Raw genomic sequence first — 15,658 nt, forward strand, 5'->3', positions numbered from 1 at the left:
TAGATATTTTTCTGTCAATATTTTTACTGTCAATCTTCTGTTGCTCAAATAACTCCACTTACAACCTGTATATTATATGCACGCATGGAGTGTTTGTATGCTTAACGTTATGTGGCAGATAATTTCAGTTGAACAGTTTGCAGCTATGAAGACCAAAAAGTTAAAAAAGTAATCCTGTGCTTAAGGCTTAAGGTACTCATTTGTACATATTTAGATCTGTAAGTATTTGCCACACACACACACACACACACACATATACACTTGCATATTACATACATACATATATATATATATATATATATATATATATATATATATATATATATATATATACATACACACAGACACACACACACACATAGGTATATGTTGCTTTCTCAAACGAGCAACATATCAAACTGAAAGTTATCGAGCAGAGCTGCTCAAAATTTACCATACTGAAGAAAGGTAAACTATTTTTTTTTGTTTTTGCAGGAAGGCAAACACTCCTGTGCCCCTTACACTCCCTGCTAATTATATATATATATATATATATATATATATATATATATATATAGCTGAACTCCAAGGTCACACTACAATGGGGAAAGGGCAAATTGCCTTATCCCCACTGCAGTGCAGGCTTCCTTATATATATATATATATATATATATATATATATATATATATATATATGTTGTTTGTCTTTTTGGCTTTTCCCAGTTAGGGGTCGCCACAGTGGAACTCCAGTACGCTAATGATTGGCAGTCGATTTTTATGGTGCCAAGTTGCCAGCCCGACGCCCAACCTTCAACGAAGGTACGCCCATTCACGCATGTCTTTCGGAGGCCACTCAACTGCGGGGAGGACATGCAGACTCCACACAGAAGGCACTCCAGCCAAGAATGGAACAGGAGAACCTCTTGCTGTGAGGCAACAACGCTATCGCTGTACCACCATGGCTATATATATATATATATATATATATATATATATATATATATATATATATGGCTACCTTCATTTCGTCGAAAGCTCATTTCACTGACAGTCAAATCAGCAAGACCAATTCACTGAAAGTTCGTTTCACTGACAACTCATTTCACTGAAACTCATTTCGTCGACAGTTATATATGGCCTGTTCCCCACTGTAGTGCGATCCTGGAGTTAGGATATATAGTAAGGGGGTATGTGAGGGCAAAGTCCCCCCATATTATAAATGTTTTAAACTACACAGATGGATACTTACAAGTGCAATGAATAACTGTTACCAGAAAACAATATAGAACCAAAGTATGTGAGGGGCTTTGCCCCCCCCCCCCACGGCCTCCAATGTGGGGGGCTGTGCCCCCCACACCTCCCCTTACTGTATATTCTAACTCCAGGATTGCACTACAGTGGGGAACAGGCCATCTATAACTGTCAACGAAATGAGCTTCAGTGAAATGAGTTGTCAGTGAAATGAACTTTCACTGAATTGGTCCTGCTGATTTGACTGTCAGTGAAATGAGCTTTTGATGAAATGAAGGTTACCCATATATATATATATATATATATAGATATATATATATATATATATATATATATATAATTTACTTAACATTTATTTACCGGGAAAGTCCGACTTGTAACAAAGCCAATTTTTAGCAGAGGCACCCCAGCATGCAAACACATATATACATGCATAGACAGCTGGATAGATACGCACTCACATAACATATGGATACACTGAGACCACTGTGATGTGTATGTGTCATTTCCCATCATTCACTTCACTGATACATATGCTGGCTTTCTTCAATTATGGAAGACAATGGAATTAAAATAGGAACACTTCTGGATAAGATGCCAGTCTACTACAGGGTACATGCACTCATACACACAATATATTATCACTCAGAGTCAATCAGAATTCACTTATTAATGACCCCCCCATGCATCTTCATCTGTATTTTTCTTATCTATAATACTGGAAGTACAGCTACATTTTATTCTTTTTACCAGAAAGCGGGCTGGCTGCAACCCAGGCTCAGATGGACCACATTTTAAGTGCAGTAGTATCTTCCTACCCTACACACAACACATAAGTAATGAGACAGAGGGGAGACAGATACAATGCATCAATAGTTGTTTCCTCTGTAACAACTGGTCTGCTTGTGTGTGAATCATAAACATTGGAGAAAGAGATGAAGTTTCAAAACTTTTGTCAGGTTCGATTTGATTCAGAGACATCACGATATACCAACCAGAGTGGTGACATGGAGGGCCTGGGCCAAAATCCTAGCCAAAACATGTATTTCTTTGATTTTGTGCTCCTGAATTTTGACAAGGCCTTGTGGCTCTAAAAGCTTCTGACTGATATAGCAGTTTATTTGAGTCCTGGTCCAGGGAGTTTATTGATATACTCTGCCTTTTCTCTTTTTGTATGATCACACTCACACACACACACACACACACACACACACACACACACACACACACACACACACACACACACACACACACACACACACACACACACACACACACACACACACACTACAGCCAGACTAACACATTGCATTTCTCCTGCTGATTATATTTTGCATTACACAGACAGTATCTACTGTAGTCATATTTCTGTAGAATGCATCATTTTTGCCCAGTGAGAATTTAGCTGCTTCAAATTTGCTGCACTTTTCTGAGTGGTAAACAGGTTGTGCAGGCCAGCCTACCTTAGTACTCTAATTTTGTTCTGTTTCTGTCAGTGTGAAGTTTCATACTTCTTTGTAAATAAAACTGTCCAAGCAGTGTTCTGAAGTGTGTGACAGGAGAAGCATGCAGTTTTCATAGCTTAATTATGGGTAGGCTGACTTTAATAAGGTCATCCATGCATTCCGAATAGTGTAGGCTGAACCCTAGCTCTGTTGTTGTTGTTGTGTCTTTCGGCTTTTCCTGGTTAGGGGTCACCACAGCGGAACTCTGGTCCGCTAATGATTGGCAGTAGATTTTTAGGTGCCGAGTTGCCGGCCCTGACGCACAACTTTCAACGAAGGTATGCCCATTCATGCATGTCTCCACACAGAAGACGCTCTAGCTGAGAAGGAACCCTAGCTCTGTATGGTTAATAAAACCTTGCCTCAAATCACAGAGCAAATTCTTCAAACTGCTCAATCTTCATTGAGTTCTGATTTTTCCCCTTATTTACTGAAAGAGACTTTGATGATCCCAGTTCCTAAAAGAAGAAAACATTTGTTTTAGACCAGCAGAGAGATAATCAGCCTCTAACTTGCCTTTTATATGTGAGATAATGGTGAAGGAGATACATGCATGGGTGTTTTCAGATTTAATATGTCCTAGTAATCTCGTTCCTTGTCAGTGTGGTTTAGCAATATGCAGAGTACATCACTGCTCTCATCTGTATGGCCAGTGATCTGCTAATGGCAAGAAATCAGTGTTTATAGTCCATCTTGTTTCTTCTTGTTCTTTCAATGACATCTGACTCTATGGATAATGGGATCTTGGCTGAATACCTGGAGTCCTACTATAGACCTACCAGCATCATTCTAGACTAATTTAGTTCTTAGCTGTTGGCACACCCAGATAGTAGATTTTGGTGATAATTCTTTTGATATTTCTGTTATGGAATGTAGTGTGCCACATGGCTCTATTTTGACCTCTCTTGTTTAAGATGTATACATTGCTGCTTATGGAAAGGTCCTCATATCAGTCTTATGTGGATGATATTTAGCATCACCTATCCTTTACTCAGGAATCTGTGCCAGATGTTACTGTTCTGAAAGTCTGCCTAGATTCTGTGCTTCAGTGCATGGAGCACAGTTATCTATCACTCAGTGAAGCTAAAACTGGGGCAATGTGCTGCATGCTGTGGAATATCCATTACATCCCCATTGGTGGGGACAGATTACAAATTGCGTGCTGCATCCATGATCCTATGGTATTTTTTGATAACTGACTGTTTCTGAAGAACAGGGTGTCAGGTCTCTGCTTTCATCAAAACACTTTATCTGCATCTTTAAAACATACTCTGGTCAAGCTGCTGATTCTGTCTCTAGACTTAGTTACAGTGATCCTCATGGAGATAACAACTCATCTGAAGTAATGTAATATCTGTTACTTCCATTTTTCAGATGGAGATCTTGGGTAACTTGGCTCCAGATTGTTTATAAGAGCTGCTGGTAAGACACCTCAGCTCAGCAGATGAGGGTTCTGCTGGATGTTCTAAAGGCCTGCACTGAGACATAAGAAAATCCATATTTTGCCGCCTTATTCAAGTCATTTGGAATCAACTACCTTTCATTGATTAAGGACAGCAAGTCTGCGGTCCCTTAAGTATCATCTAGATAGTGGAGTCTATTTAAATCCTGTAAGAGGTACTACTTATTTTTCTTTTTAGTTTTTGAAGTCGAAGTTATTTATTTATTCTTGCTTTTGTACTGTTTGGATCTGCCATCTTATTTATACTATAGTCATGTTACCATCTTAATTGTAAAATGCTTACATCTGGGTCTATGAGTACTGTAATATAAATAAGTTAGTTAAATGAATAAAGCAAAATGACACTGTCCAGTTATGACACAGGCTTGGAATAAGTATTCAGTTTTGGAATTTGTACACTAGTAGTCCCCCCATGGTATAAACAAAAGGAAATGAGTCTGTGTTGTAGAAATAAAATAAAATGACTGTAATGAAAAAGTGAGAGAATAAGAGTACAAAGGAGAACACCATTTCTAGTAAATAACAAACATTTAATTCCGGAATTACTGCCTGTAAAGTTCTGTCAGTTTGGTGACCAACGTCATTGTCATATTACCTTCGATGGCCCATCAACAGTTTAGCACTGCAAAATGCATGCCCCATATATTAACTACAACTTTATATCAGGAAACCACAACATCATAGGCTTTTGAAACTGAGAGTTTGGTCGGTTTTCTGCCATTTAAAAAAAAAAACGAACAAACAAAAAAACGGAATGAGAAACACCCTGTGCAATGTGGCACTGAGACTGGGACGTGGAGAAATGTTGTAGCACAGAGTACTGTTCGCATGCACTTTTCTGAGTCAAGCTTAAGTAACAGTCCTCCATGGAGCATTACATTCCCTCATTAATTCGGGGATTAGGAAGAACTGAGGTATTACTCCTTTTTGGGCTCTGATGGCTTTTTTGAAGAAAGGCTGTTTGGTAATTTTAAGGTAGTGCTGTTTTCTGACAGATCTGGCAGAGTGAGAGTTTCTGGAGCAGATTTTTTCCGGGGTCGATCTTTAGGAACTAGTAGGAATTCTGGAGCCTCTGTTGTAAGAGGAGTAGACGGTGCACTGGAAGGACCACTACGGGCTGACGAAGGCAGCACAAAGTCAGTGATCGAGATGGCTGGAGGAAAAATCCCAATCTTTTCGTTGGTGGCTTCTTGAGTTGCTCGTTCAAACTCCCGGACTTCATCCATTGTCATGTCTTAAAAAAAAAAAAAAAAAAAAAAAGCAAGCACTTTAGTCTTCTTTTGCAATTAAATAATACAACTATTGCAAATTACAAACATTTTATTTTTCAAGGCTTTTTTTTCAGTTTTTATGAAATATTTTTGAAAACAGCAGCTTACGCTGACAGTTATACAGCTTAATGTGTATGCCTAAAACAGGCAATCCAATAGTTGAATGCATACCCATCACATCCCTACCTTCTGATATACATTCTGAAGTATAAGGTCACAGCAATGTATTCAGCTGTCAGTGTATGTATACATAAACAATATCACAGTAGAGAAAATCTGGCTCAAAACAATAGACTAAGCTGTTTCAAGGTGAGGGAAAACAGTGCAGATATATAATTATTGCACAATGATCCATATCCATGTGATCATATAATCTATTTTATTAAGTCAATGTATAGTTTTTATCTTTATAAAAAGCATGTACTCCTGTATGTAATAATTCAGCATTAAAACTGCAAGCAATCAAAAACATATATTTTACTCAATGCAGCTGATTATTGGCTACACTCAAAGTATCTCCTTCCCTTAGACTGACATGTGAGGAGATGGGGGCACCCAGTACACTGTCATACTGCTGCTAAGGAGTCTTTTCTTTTTATGCCCTAAGTTCCCTTTCAGGCATGCATCCTTAGACATTCAGGGAAGGGTGTGCAAAGGGGATATGCTGGCATAACATCCCACCTCTGAGTTGTCTGAGCCATATTCAAGGGATTACCCTCCATATTATGGCCCTGGCTAAGGAATAAACAGTGCGTAGCTCCTGTTACAATGAGTATCTTATAGGTGAGTATCACAATGTAAAGATGAACTAATCAGACGCAGAACAACCAAGTTTGTAACAGTTCTGATGGCAACACAGTTGCTGGATGTAGCACAACAACACACAAATTAAATGAAAAAGAAGCTGTTAAGTCTTAAATATGTCATCTTTACAGCTGTGTATAAACTTCAAGAATACAGTAACCATGGCATGTATAAGAAATGACAACTCTTCCTTAATAGTAAAGAAACTGAATTTAAACTGATAGTTTTTTAATACTGGGGATAATGTAACATTATTGATGGAACAGTGAGCCTTACAGGAAAATAATGGCTTACACAGGGATGCTATGAGGTCTGACACTACAAGTTCTGTTACTTTCCTGTGACACTTACCCAAGGAGGGCATTACCATACTTAGAAAATGGGCAGTTGGTTTATATTTGTTTTTTTATTAGTGTATCTGTATCCATACAGAATGGGTCTTATCTACAGGAATAAGAAATTTCTTGCTCCCATCTCCAAACCCACCCTTGCCCAAGTCTGTATCCTTGCATATCTCCTCTACGCCTCCCCTATCTTAACTAACTTCCAGTCAAACCTTCTCTCCAAACTAGAACAAGCTTACAATAACATAGCCAGATTTGCCAGTAACCAACCTTATAAATCCCATCATTGCCTTACCCCGAAACAGCTTCAATGTCTAGAATTCCCCCAGCTCTTATTACTTGCCCAACTGCAGCTGACACTCTCCCTACTCAACAAACCACTAGCCTGCACATCACTCTCTACCTTAGTATCCCCTTATACCCCAACCCAGTCTCTTCGTAGTTCTGACCAGCACCTTCTAGACATCTATAAACCCAACAAAACATATGGTAAACCGTCTATAAACACTCTTTGTCCCTTGTGTGGAATAGGCTACCACCTCACATTTGTAGCATCACTAGTTCCAGCTGCTTTAAAATTGAAGTCAAGCACTACTTTCGATCTATATCAGAACATCAAAGTATTAAAACTTTGAATATTCTGATACTGAACACTATTTAGCGAATGCTAAGAACAGCGAAGCTGCAGAACAGCAAATTCTTTCCTCGGGAAAGAATTTGGTTGGCCGTTTCTGTGGCTTCGCTATTCTTAGCGCTGTGGTGGAAAGTTATGGGTTGGGTTCAGGTAAGTGTGCATTTGTTTGTACGTTAGGGTTAGGGGCAGGTTAAGTGAGTTAGGGTTAGGGCGCGGGTTAGGCATGTTTGCGATAGTGACAGACTTTAGGGTTGGGATGGTTTAAGTGAGTTAGGGTTAGGGCGCGGGTTAGGCGAATGTGCGATAGTGACAGACCTTGGAGTTAGGTTTTGGGTTAAGGTAAGTGGGTAGATAGTAGTGTATGTTTAGTTTAGTGTAGCATTAGATGTAGGAATTTAAGTGTATGTGTGTGGTTGCTGTTTGTTTGATGTGCTTGTGTTGTGTGTATGTGTTTCGGAGCAGCAAATTTTTTCCATGGGAAAAAATTTGCTGTTCTGAATGTTCGATATTTTCATGTTTAGATGTTTTGGGGCCGATGAAATAGCGTTCACTATTTTCATCCTTCGATAACGTGATATAAACGTGTACTTTCTATACTCAAAAGACTGTTCTTGCCTAAATCCTCCATAATCTGCATTTTCCTTTCTTTTTCTTTTCACTACCTGTCTACATCTAATAATTTAATGACTAATATGCTCACTAGACAATACTACATTATGTTACTTGGGAAAGATATATATATATATATATATATATATATATATATATATATATAAAATACATAGAGGGAGACAGAGAGAGAGAGATGGATCTCTTATAACTTGTCAAATGTTGATCATGTCAAAAAACAGAACATTGACACATACTGTGCATGCTCCAAGGATTACAGGATTACCCTGCAGCAGGCTAAACCAGCAAGTGATTTTGCAGGTGGGCTAGCCCCCTGCACCCCCTGTTAATTGTATATACTAACTTCAACACTGCACAGTTCCCAGGGAAAGGGAATATTCCTCTACCCAAGGAGTGTCATTCTCATACACATGCTAACTATCTGTTTCTGTCGATCAAATGTTGTTGACCTAGTGCCCATTCGACCACGGTTATTACACCCATACATACATGCATATATATTCATTTACATTGTTCAAAGGACAGACCATCACTCCAGAAATTAATTATAAATATGATTATTTAATGGTAAATTCCTTGCTCCAGGATACATCCCACAACAGACCCAATACCATCAAATTTCACATCAATGAAGCCAAATCCCTATACAATACAGAATCTTGAAGTATGCTTGTCAACTCGAACAATTCCTGTAAAGACATATTCCTCAGAAGCAAAACTTGTAACCAGCATTTTATTCACACTTCCAAAAGGCAAAACCAAACATTAAAACAAAAAAGAAGGCTTGGTATAAGCCACCCCCGCATGTTCCAGACACCAAGTAATTAAATCCACAGTGGTTTATTTAGTCTATAGTTAAATGCTTTTGTTCTTGTAATATAAAAAACTTTATCAGAACTAATAAAACAAAGTTCCTTGCTATGCTAGTAGACAATAAGTTGAAACATTTGTTTTGGATAAATGTCATGTGTTGAAGGATCCATGGGATTTTTTTACACAAGCTGGCAAGTGTGATCTTAGATGATCAGGCATGGTTCATTACTGTAGATGGGAGGCGTTGGTTTTTAGTCATCCCCCAGGACACTGATGTAAAATGTTATTTTGATGCCATTAACCCAGAATAGATCTCCATCCCACTTTGATATTACTAGTGCTGAAAAAAAGCATGGGTATGGTGCTAAAAAAACTTTGTATAGTCTGAGGGGGAATTGTTTCAGCAAGCCAAAGGTGTGGCTACGGGGGTCTCTTCGGCTCCCATCTTTGCTAACATTATTATGAAGGTTTGGATGACAAAGTATATTTTCAAAAGTGAACATTGGTCACAACCCCAGATGACTACATACAGAATATAACAGATGGACAGCTTTCAAAGAATCAAGGGCACCTTCCATGTCCCTAAAGTGTTATTCAACATGAGCTCAGCTGAAGAAAGAGGAGACTTTAGCCCTGAAAAGGTCAATACTAAGAAATTAAAGTTAGAAGTCATCACCCTAGCAACGAATACATACAAAAACATGGGAGATGGAGGGAGTGAGCAGCTAATACTGCAGTGATCATTTAAACATCTACTGTCATGGTAAGTTTACTTACACATCTGTACTATGTTCATGTTACTGATCACTGCTGCAGTAGCCTTAGCTATATGGGTAGATTACCATAGTTTACGCTGACTTGGGGGAGGAAGGATAAGTGTCCAGGAGCCACTGGAGAATGGTCTTAACAGAGCATGTGCTAAACCTTGAAAAAGAATCAAACTTGTAGTGCTTTGCACAGAGGACCAAGCTACTGCTAGAATACTTCTAGAATCCAACCTTTTCCAAAAAGCCATAGAAGAAGCCAAGGCCTTTGTAAATTGAGCCCTGATCCTGTCTGGAAGTGCCTTGTTTTGGTGGGTATAACAAAAGGTAACAGCATAATACAACAATCATTTGGCAACTGATGCTTTGATATAGGTTCTGTTTTCTTTTTACCTCCACAGGAAATGAACAACTGTTCAGAGTTCTTAAAATATTTTATTCTGTCATGATAGTACTTGAGATGCCTGTGGACATCAAATGTATGGAATATACTTCCTCCATAACTTTTAGGTACTGGAAAGAAGACAAGGAGATGGATAGCTTGGCTCATAGTAAGCTTGGATACCACTTTAGCCATAAAGGAAGGAATAGTTCTGAAGGGAAAACATTTCTGTGTGGAAAATGAGATAAAGTTAAATCACCATAAGAGCTTGCAATTCTGACACTCTTCTTACACAAGTCAGAGAGACCGTTTTCCACATTAAGAATCTCAAGTCAGCCTGATGACCTGGTTCAAATGGAGTAGGGTTTCCACCATTTCAAATGCCCAAAGTGGGACATTTATTGTAAGAATGTGAGATTTTGCAGGACAAAACATACCTACGGCAAGTGCAAAGTACAGAACTTCACTTTTTTGCCCAAATAAAAGCTCGTTCTTGTAGTATCTGAATTACTTATGCTAGTTCATGTAACATTTAGGTTTTTCAGATAGAAAATAACTGTTTTATGCAACTATTAAAAAAATTAGGAAATATTTTTTGTCCTACAAATCTCAGGACATTTGCCATTTTTTAGTTTTTTTTTCCCCGCAAGACACAACTGCCCAAAGAGGGAAAGGTTTTAACCCTAAAATGGAGCAAGAGTTAGCTTTTCCAAAATAAAATTAAGATCCCAAACAGGAGCCAACTGTTTCCTATGAGATGTGATATGTAACACCTCTTTCAAAAATAATTCCACATGAGATTGCATTGAAATAGGGGGATCCATGAGCAGATATGCTGAAATGGCTAACAAATTAACCTTGATGGAGGAGTAAGGAAGGGCAGAGGAAAGTAACTCATAAAAATAATGTAGAACCAAAGAGATACTAGTCCTGCAAGGGTGCTGGTTCTTGTCTTGGCACCAACTTGAAACTCATTTCCATTTACTAACAATATAATTATATGATTTTGTAGTAGCGGGCTTCAGTTACCATCATTAATATCTGCTGCATGTCCTCAGAAAACAGGTGCTTAAAATTTATTAATATTTTATCATCCAGGCAGTTGTCTGGGGTTGAGATAAGGCAAACATCCCTTGTCTTGTGTACAAGCAAGCAACAAAAGTAGCACCTAACACCATACACAAGCCCACACCCAATGATCCCCCAAGAGCAAAGTCAATAAGGCAAGCAAGCACTTTACCTAGTATACTTGTCATAAGGGATTCTACTGTACGACACACAAATGCCCCTCTCGTTAGGCTGGACAAGGAGAAGATAATAATTAGTCACCTATCTGGAGCTAGGATCCATAGTATCACACATGAACTCATGTCACTGCACCACAGGTACTGATATGATTCTATTACAGTCCATGTGCATGTAAATGACCTGAGACTTACCTTACTGGACTTAAAGAAAAGAGACATCATAGATCTCTCTGAATATGTGTCAAAGCCAGGTACATGCCCTGCACTGAGCTGCATTCTACCTTCATGAAGGATGATGCCACAGAATGAACAGAAAATGTTTGACTTTAATAATTGGCTTACTTTCCGGTGTCACTCCAGGGGGGTCAAATAACTTTCAGCATGGGAGGACATGGTTAACAGATCACAGCTTTGCCAAGGATGGCCTGTACCTGTCCCCCCCCCCCAGGCTTTTGAATATTTGCTAAAATTTTATACACCCCATTAGAGCCTTTTTTTAGGCAATGTCAAAATGCTAAAAACAACCAACATAGCAAAAAAAAAACCCTCAAAGCAACCTTAAGGTGTTACTACTCGATGCTAGGAGCCTAAACAAGACACTCCAAAACCTATAAGCTTTCCTCTCTCTGGAGAATATATACATCTGTGTTGTTACCAAGACTTGGTTTAAAGCCACAGAACGTACTCCAGCAGTGCAAGGCTGCAGTGTCTTCTGCACAGTTAGACCAAGAGCAGCACAGACAGAGGCTAAAGGTGGAGGTGTTTCTATACACGTTAGCAACAAATACAACTCCATGTAGGATAAACTGGATGATGTCACGGAGTTCATCCAAGTCCAAGTCTCCATACACAAGGTTCCTTACCTTGTCCTGGCCAGGCATAGATCACTCTATATGAACCACAAAGCTCACAGTTCTTACCTAGACCTACTAGAGGCTCTCATAGTCCCACCAAATGCCCTATTCATGGGAGACTTTAACTACCCCTCTACAGATTTGGAAATATACACTGCCTCTAACTCACAGGCATAATGTTTCTTGGACATTGTCAACACAAATGCCTTGGACTAGACTGTGTGCATTCCAACCAAAGGATCAAACATATTGGACCTAGAATTCACTAATATGGGAGGTGTCACATCCTCATTGATGAAGTCATACCACAAAGCTGTCTTCCTCGAAATAAAAAAACAACTAAACCTGTAACAATCAGGAACTATTCTAAAGCAAACTACATCATATTTAGTGACAGTTTATGAAAATTCATGGCTTCAACAAACCCTGAGAAGAAAGCTACCTATGCAGAATTACTTACAGAAACCATGTGCATACATGTAAACAGCTGCATTGAGGCTCCTGCACTAACCAAGAAATAAGCTTAGATCTAACAGGAAACATAAATTCCATGGTGGAATCCTTACCTCAACAGGGTATAGAACAAAAGAAAAAAGTCACTGCCAAAATCAGAAAGAGCAACTTTCATAGAGACAAGAGTTCTCTGACACAACTAAACAAGAAACTAAGAAGTCTAATAAAGTCCAACAAGGACAATTACAAGGTTAGGATAGCCTCCCAGGCTAAGGGTAATCACAAGGCCTTCTTCAGCTATGTCAGGAACCTTAATGGTAATACTCAGCAGTGTGCAGAATGCAGAACTGGTAGTAAATTCCACAACCTTCACTGACCAGGTTAACACAGTGAATTGACTGGCTGATAAATTTAGCTCTAACTTTACCCCCTACACTATCCCTCCACTACCCCCTGTGAAACACCTTCTAGCATATTCCCCTCAACTATTAAGAGGCAGCAGGTCCTGGCAACACTTGCTAAGGTCAGAAGCACTGCCTCAGTGGGCCCTGACAATATCCTGGGTTGCATTCTAAATAGCCTAAAACATGACCTAGTAGGAGCACTTGAGGCAATCCTCAACTACAGCCTCAAAACAGGTTATGTGGGATAGGTGAATGGAAAGCCACAACGGTCATCCCTTTTTATAATGGTGGACCATCAACTGACTATGGGAACTACAGACACATCGTTCTGACAAGTCTAATAGGCAGAGTCATGGAACGAATTATCATGGAAATGGTCAACAAGGACATTGGCAACCTATCTCAGTTTGGTTTTGTTAAAGGAAGGGCTTGCCTACTCATCCTGGGAGACTTCTTCGAGAGGGTCACCAAGGCTATGGATGAGGAGAAAACAGATTATACCACATATAATGACCTAGCCAAGGTGTTCAGTACAATATCTCACTTGGGTACTGTTGACAAACTCTCAGAACTAGGCATAAATCCCTACATAACTCGCTGGATTGCTGGGTGACTCACAGACAGAACCCAAGAAGTCAGGATCAGTGAGACCCTCTCCAGCTTGAGACCTGTCACCAGTGGAGTACACAAGGGCTCTATGTTGGGCCCACTCCTGTTTGGCATCTACTTCTCTGTATTCAGGATTAATGTCAAAGTCCTCTGGCTCACCAAGTTTGCAGATGACTGTAAATTGGGAGGTATCATAGATTCCCCCTAAGACACCAACATCCTACAAAAAGGTCTATCTCAAACAAAGCCACAGATTAAAACTCAATGCAAATAAATGCATTACAGTCCCCCCCTAGTAAACTGCCAACTCAAGCTAATTACTCAGTTGATAAAACACTCATAATAGTTAGGGATCTGGGAGCATATGTAGACAGCAGTCTGGCCTTTGACGAAAATGTAGGAAAGACAGTAAAAAAAAATGTGTCACCCAACCCACAAGCAATGGTATGGCATCCAGTACAAAGAAGTTATAGCACCACCCAACCCACAAGCAATGGTATGGCATCCAGTACAAAGAAGTTATAGCACCACCCTACTCAGCCCTTATCAAACCCATCACTGAGTGCATCAATTGGCAAGTACCTAACCAGGCACTTGTAGTAGTTGGAATGCTTTCAAAGGCTCCCCACAAGGAGATATACTTATTCTAATTTTGAAAAGAGGGACAGCAACCAGAACAACTGGGGAACGTATAATAAAATAAATAAAAGAACACTGATCAAACAGTTGTCTTAGGGGCATGCAATTATCATTTACATCCTGGACCCCTATTTAAAATATTCATTCATTCATTCTCTGATTACCAAGTTAATGGCAAAAATGGAGCTGGAATCTGTCCTGGCACTAAATGGATGCAAGACACAGAAATTAAAATTATACATGATACCAAAATATCACAGCTGGTTAAAGTACTTAATTACTAAGAAATCAATATTTACTTTTTAGTTGCAACCACAGCTTTGTGACCAAAAAAAAAATCTGTGTAAGCAAATATTAAAGCTCTCACAGTGTCATCAAAAGACCTGTAATGTGCTCAAATAAGACAGTTGCTGGTATCTACTGCTTTTTCATTGAATACTAAAATATCTTAATCTGAAGCAGTGTGTCAGACAACTTTTGCACATGATGTTCTGATATTCAGCAATATTACATAGGAAATCTGACATTCTGGCTTTCATTGTAGATAAGACTCCTTCTAGAAAGATATCATTTCTTGGACTCCTTGTCAGACCAAAAAAGGGTTAAAGTGTTTTGGGACCTTTAAAATCTCATGTGCTGTCTTGGTGGCCATCACTTCTATTTCAAGATTTTTCATTCTAAATAAAAATATCCCTATTGGACTATAACAAACATTGCCAGTCCACAGTGGAAAGATCATAAGGAAAAAGGAAGATATTTGATAAAACTGGAATTTATAGAAAAGTTGGGTATTTTTCCTTGATGGTAATTGCCTCTTCTATTTGAAATAATGCATTTGCTTGCATTTTCCTAAGTATATCAAATGAGTCCAATGTATACTGCAACATAAAAGACACCAGTCTTACCTCAGAAGATGAAACTATTTGAGTATCTAATGCTAAGAGTGGGACCTAAAAGAACCTCCAGTTTCTTTGAAGGCATTACACATAAGAAGCATCACCTTCAGCTGTGAAGCCTGTATCAGGGACGGAGTTATTTTCAATGCCATTAATGATATGATTTCCATTGGTTATATATTAAAATCTAAAGCTAACTTATTATGAACAACCTTGGTTTTAATATATGTTTTTAATCATTTTTTAATTTAATGTAACATATTTAGGCATGATGGATTTGATATATTGATTAGATTATAATTATTTAACAGATTTTATATATATATATATATATATATATATATATATATATATGTGTAGAACATATGTTTTGTGTATATTTTTATTTAAGTAGTTAAGTAGTTTAATTATATATAAGATTTAATGGCTTTTAACATGTATTTGAATTTATTTATGATTGTGGCACTTTATTATTATTATTATGGTGTTTTTGGTGCCATTAATTTCTTATTTAAAGAAAGGGAAATGACATCATTGTAACTCTGAGGAAGTTATGCTATTCATTCACAGGTTTATTAAAGATTGCTGGCTTTCTCGGAGTGGCGTTTTTTTTTTTTTTTGCTTTGTTTTTATAGTTCTTACCAAATACACTATTTGTGGTTTGGTTTATTTATTGCATTTTCAATAACAGTTAAGATTCTTTAAGTCTGAATAGGT

The 15,658-nt window shown here is 38.4% G+C and overlaps 1 protein-coding gene across 2 annotated transcripts in view; it reads right to left on the reverse strand.

The window, feature by feature from the left end:
* Positions 1 to 4,706: 4,706 nt before the first annotated feature.
* Positions 4,707 to 15,658, reverse strand: part of PITPNC1 (phosphatidylinositol transfer protein cytoplasmic 1) — a 2,469,295-nt gene continuing 2,458,343 nt past the window's right edge. The window contains exon 9 of one of the 2 annotated variants that reach the window (XM_044085091.1): positions 4,707 to 5,431. In XM_044085091.1, coding sequence (XP_043941026.1) covers positions 5,115 to 5,431 — 317 coding nt within the window. In that variant the 3' untranslated portion in view covers positions 4,707 to 5,114. The remainder of the gene's footprint in view (positions 5,432 to 15,658) is intronic. The other variant, XM_044085092.1, reaches the window with a different exon arrangement.

Source organism: Protopterus annectens, chromosome 10.part0 (assembly GCF_019279795.1).
Source record: "Protopterus annectens isolate FY-2018-M chromosome 10.part0, PAN1.0, whole genome shotgun sequence".
Classification (NCBI taxonomy): Eukaryota; Metazoa; Chordata; order Ceratodontiformes; family Protopteridae; genus Protopterus; species Protopterus annectens.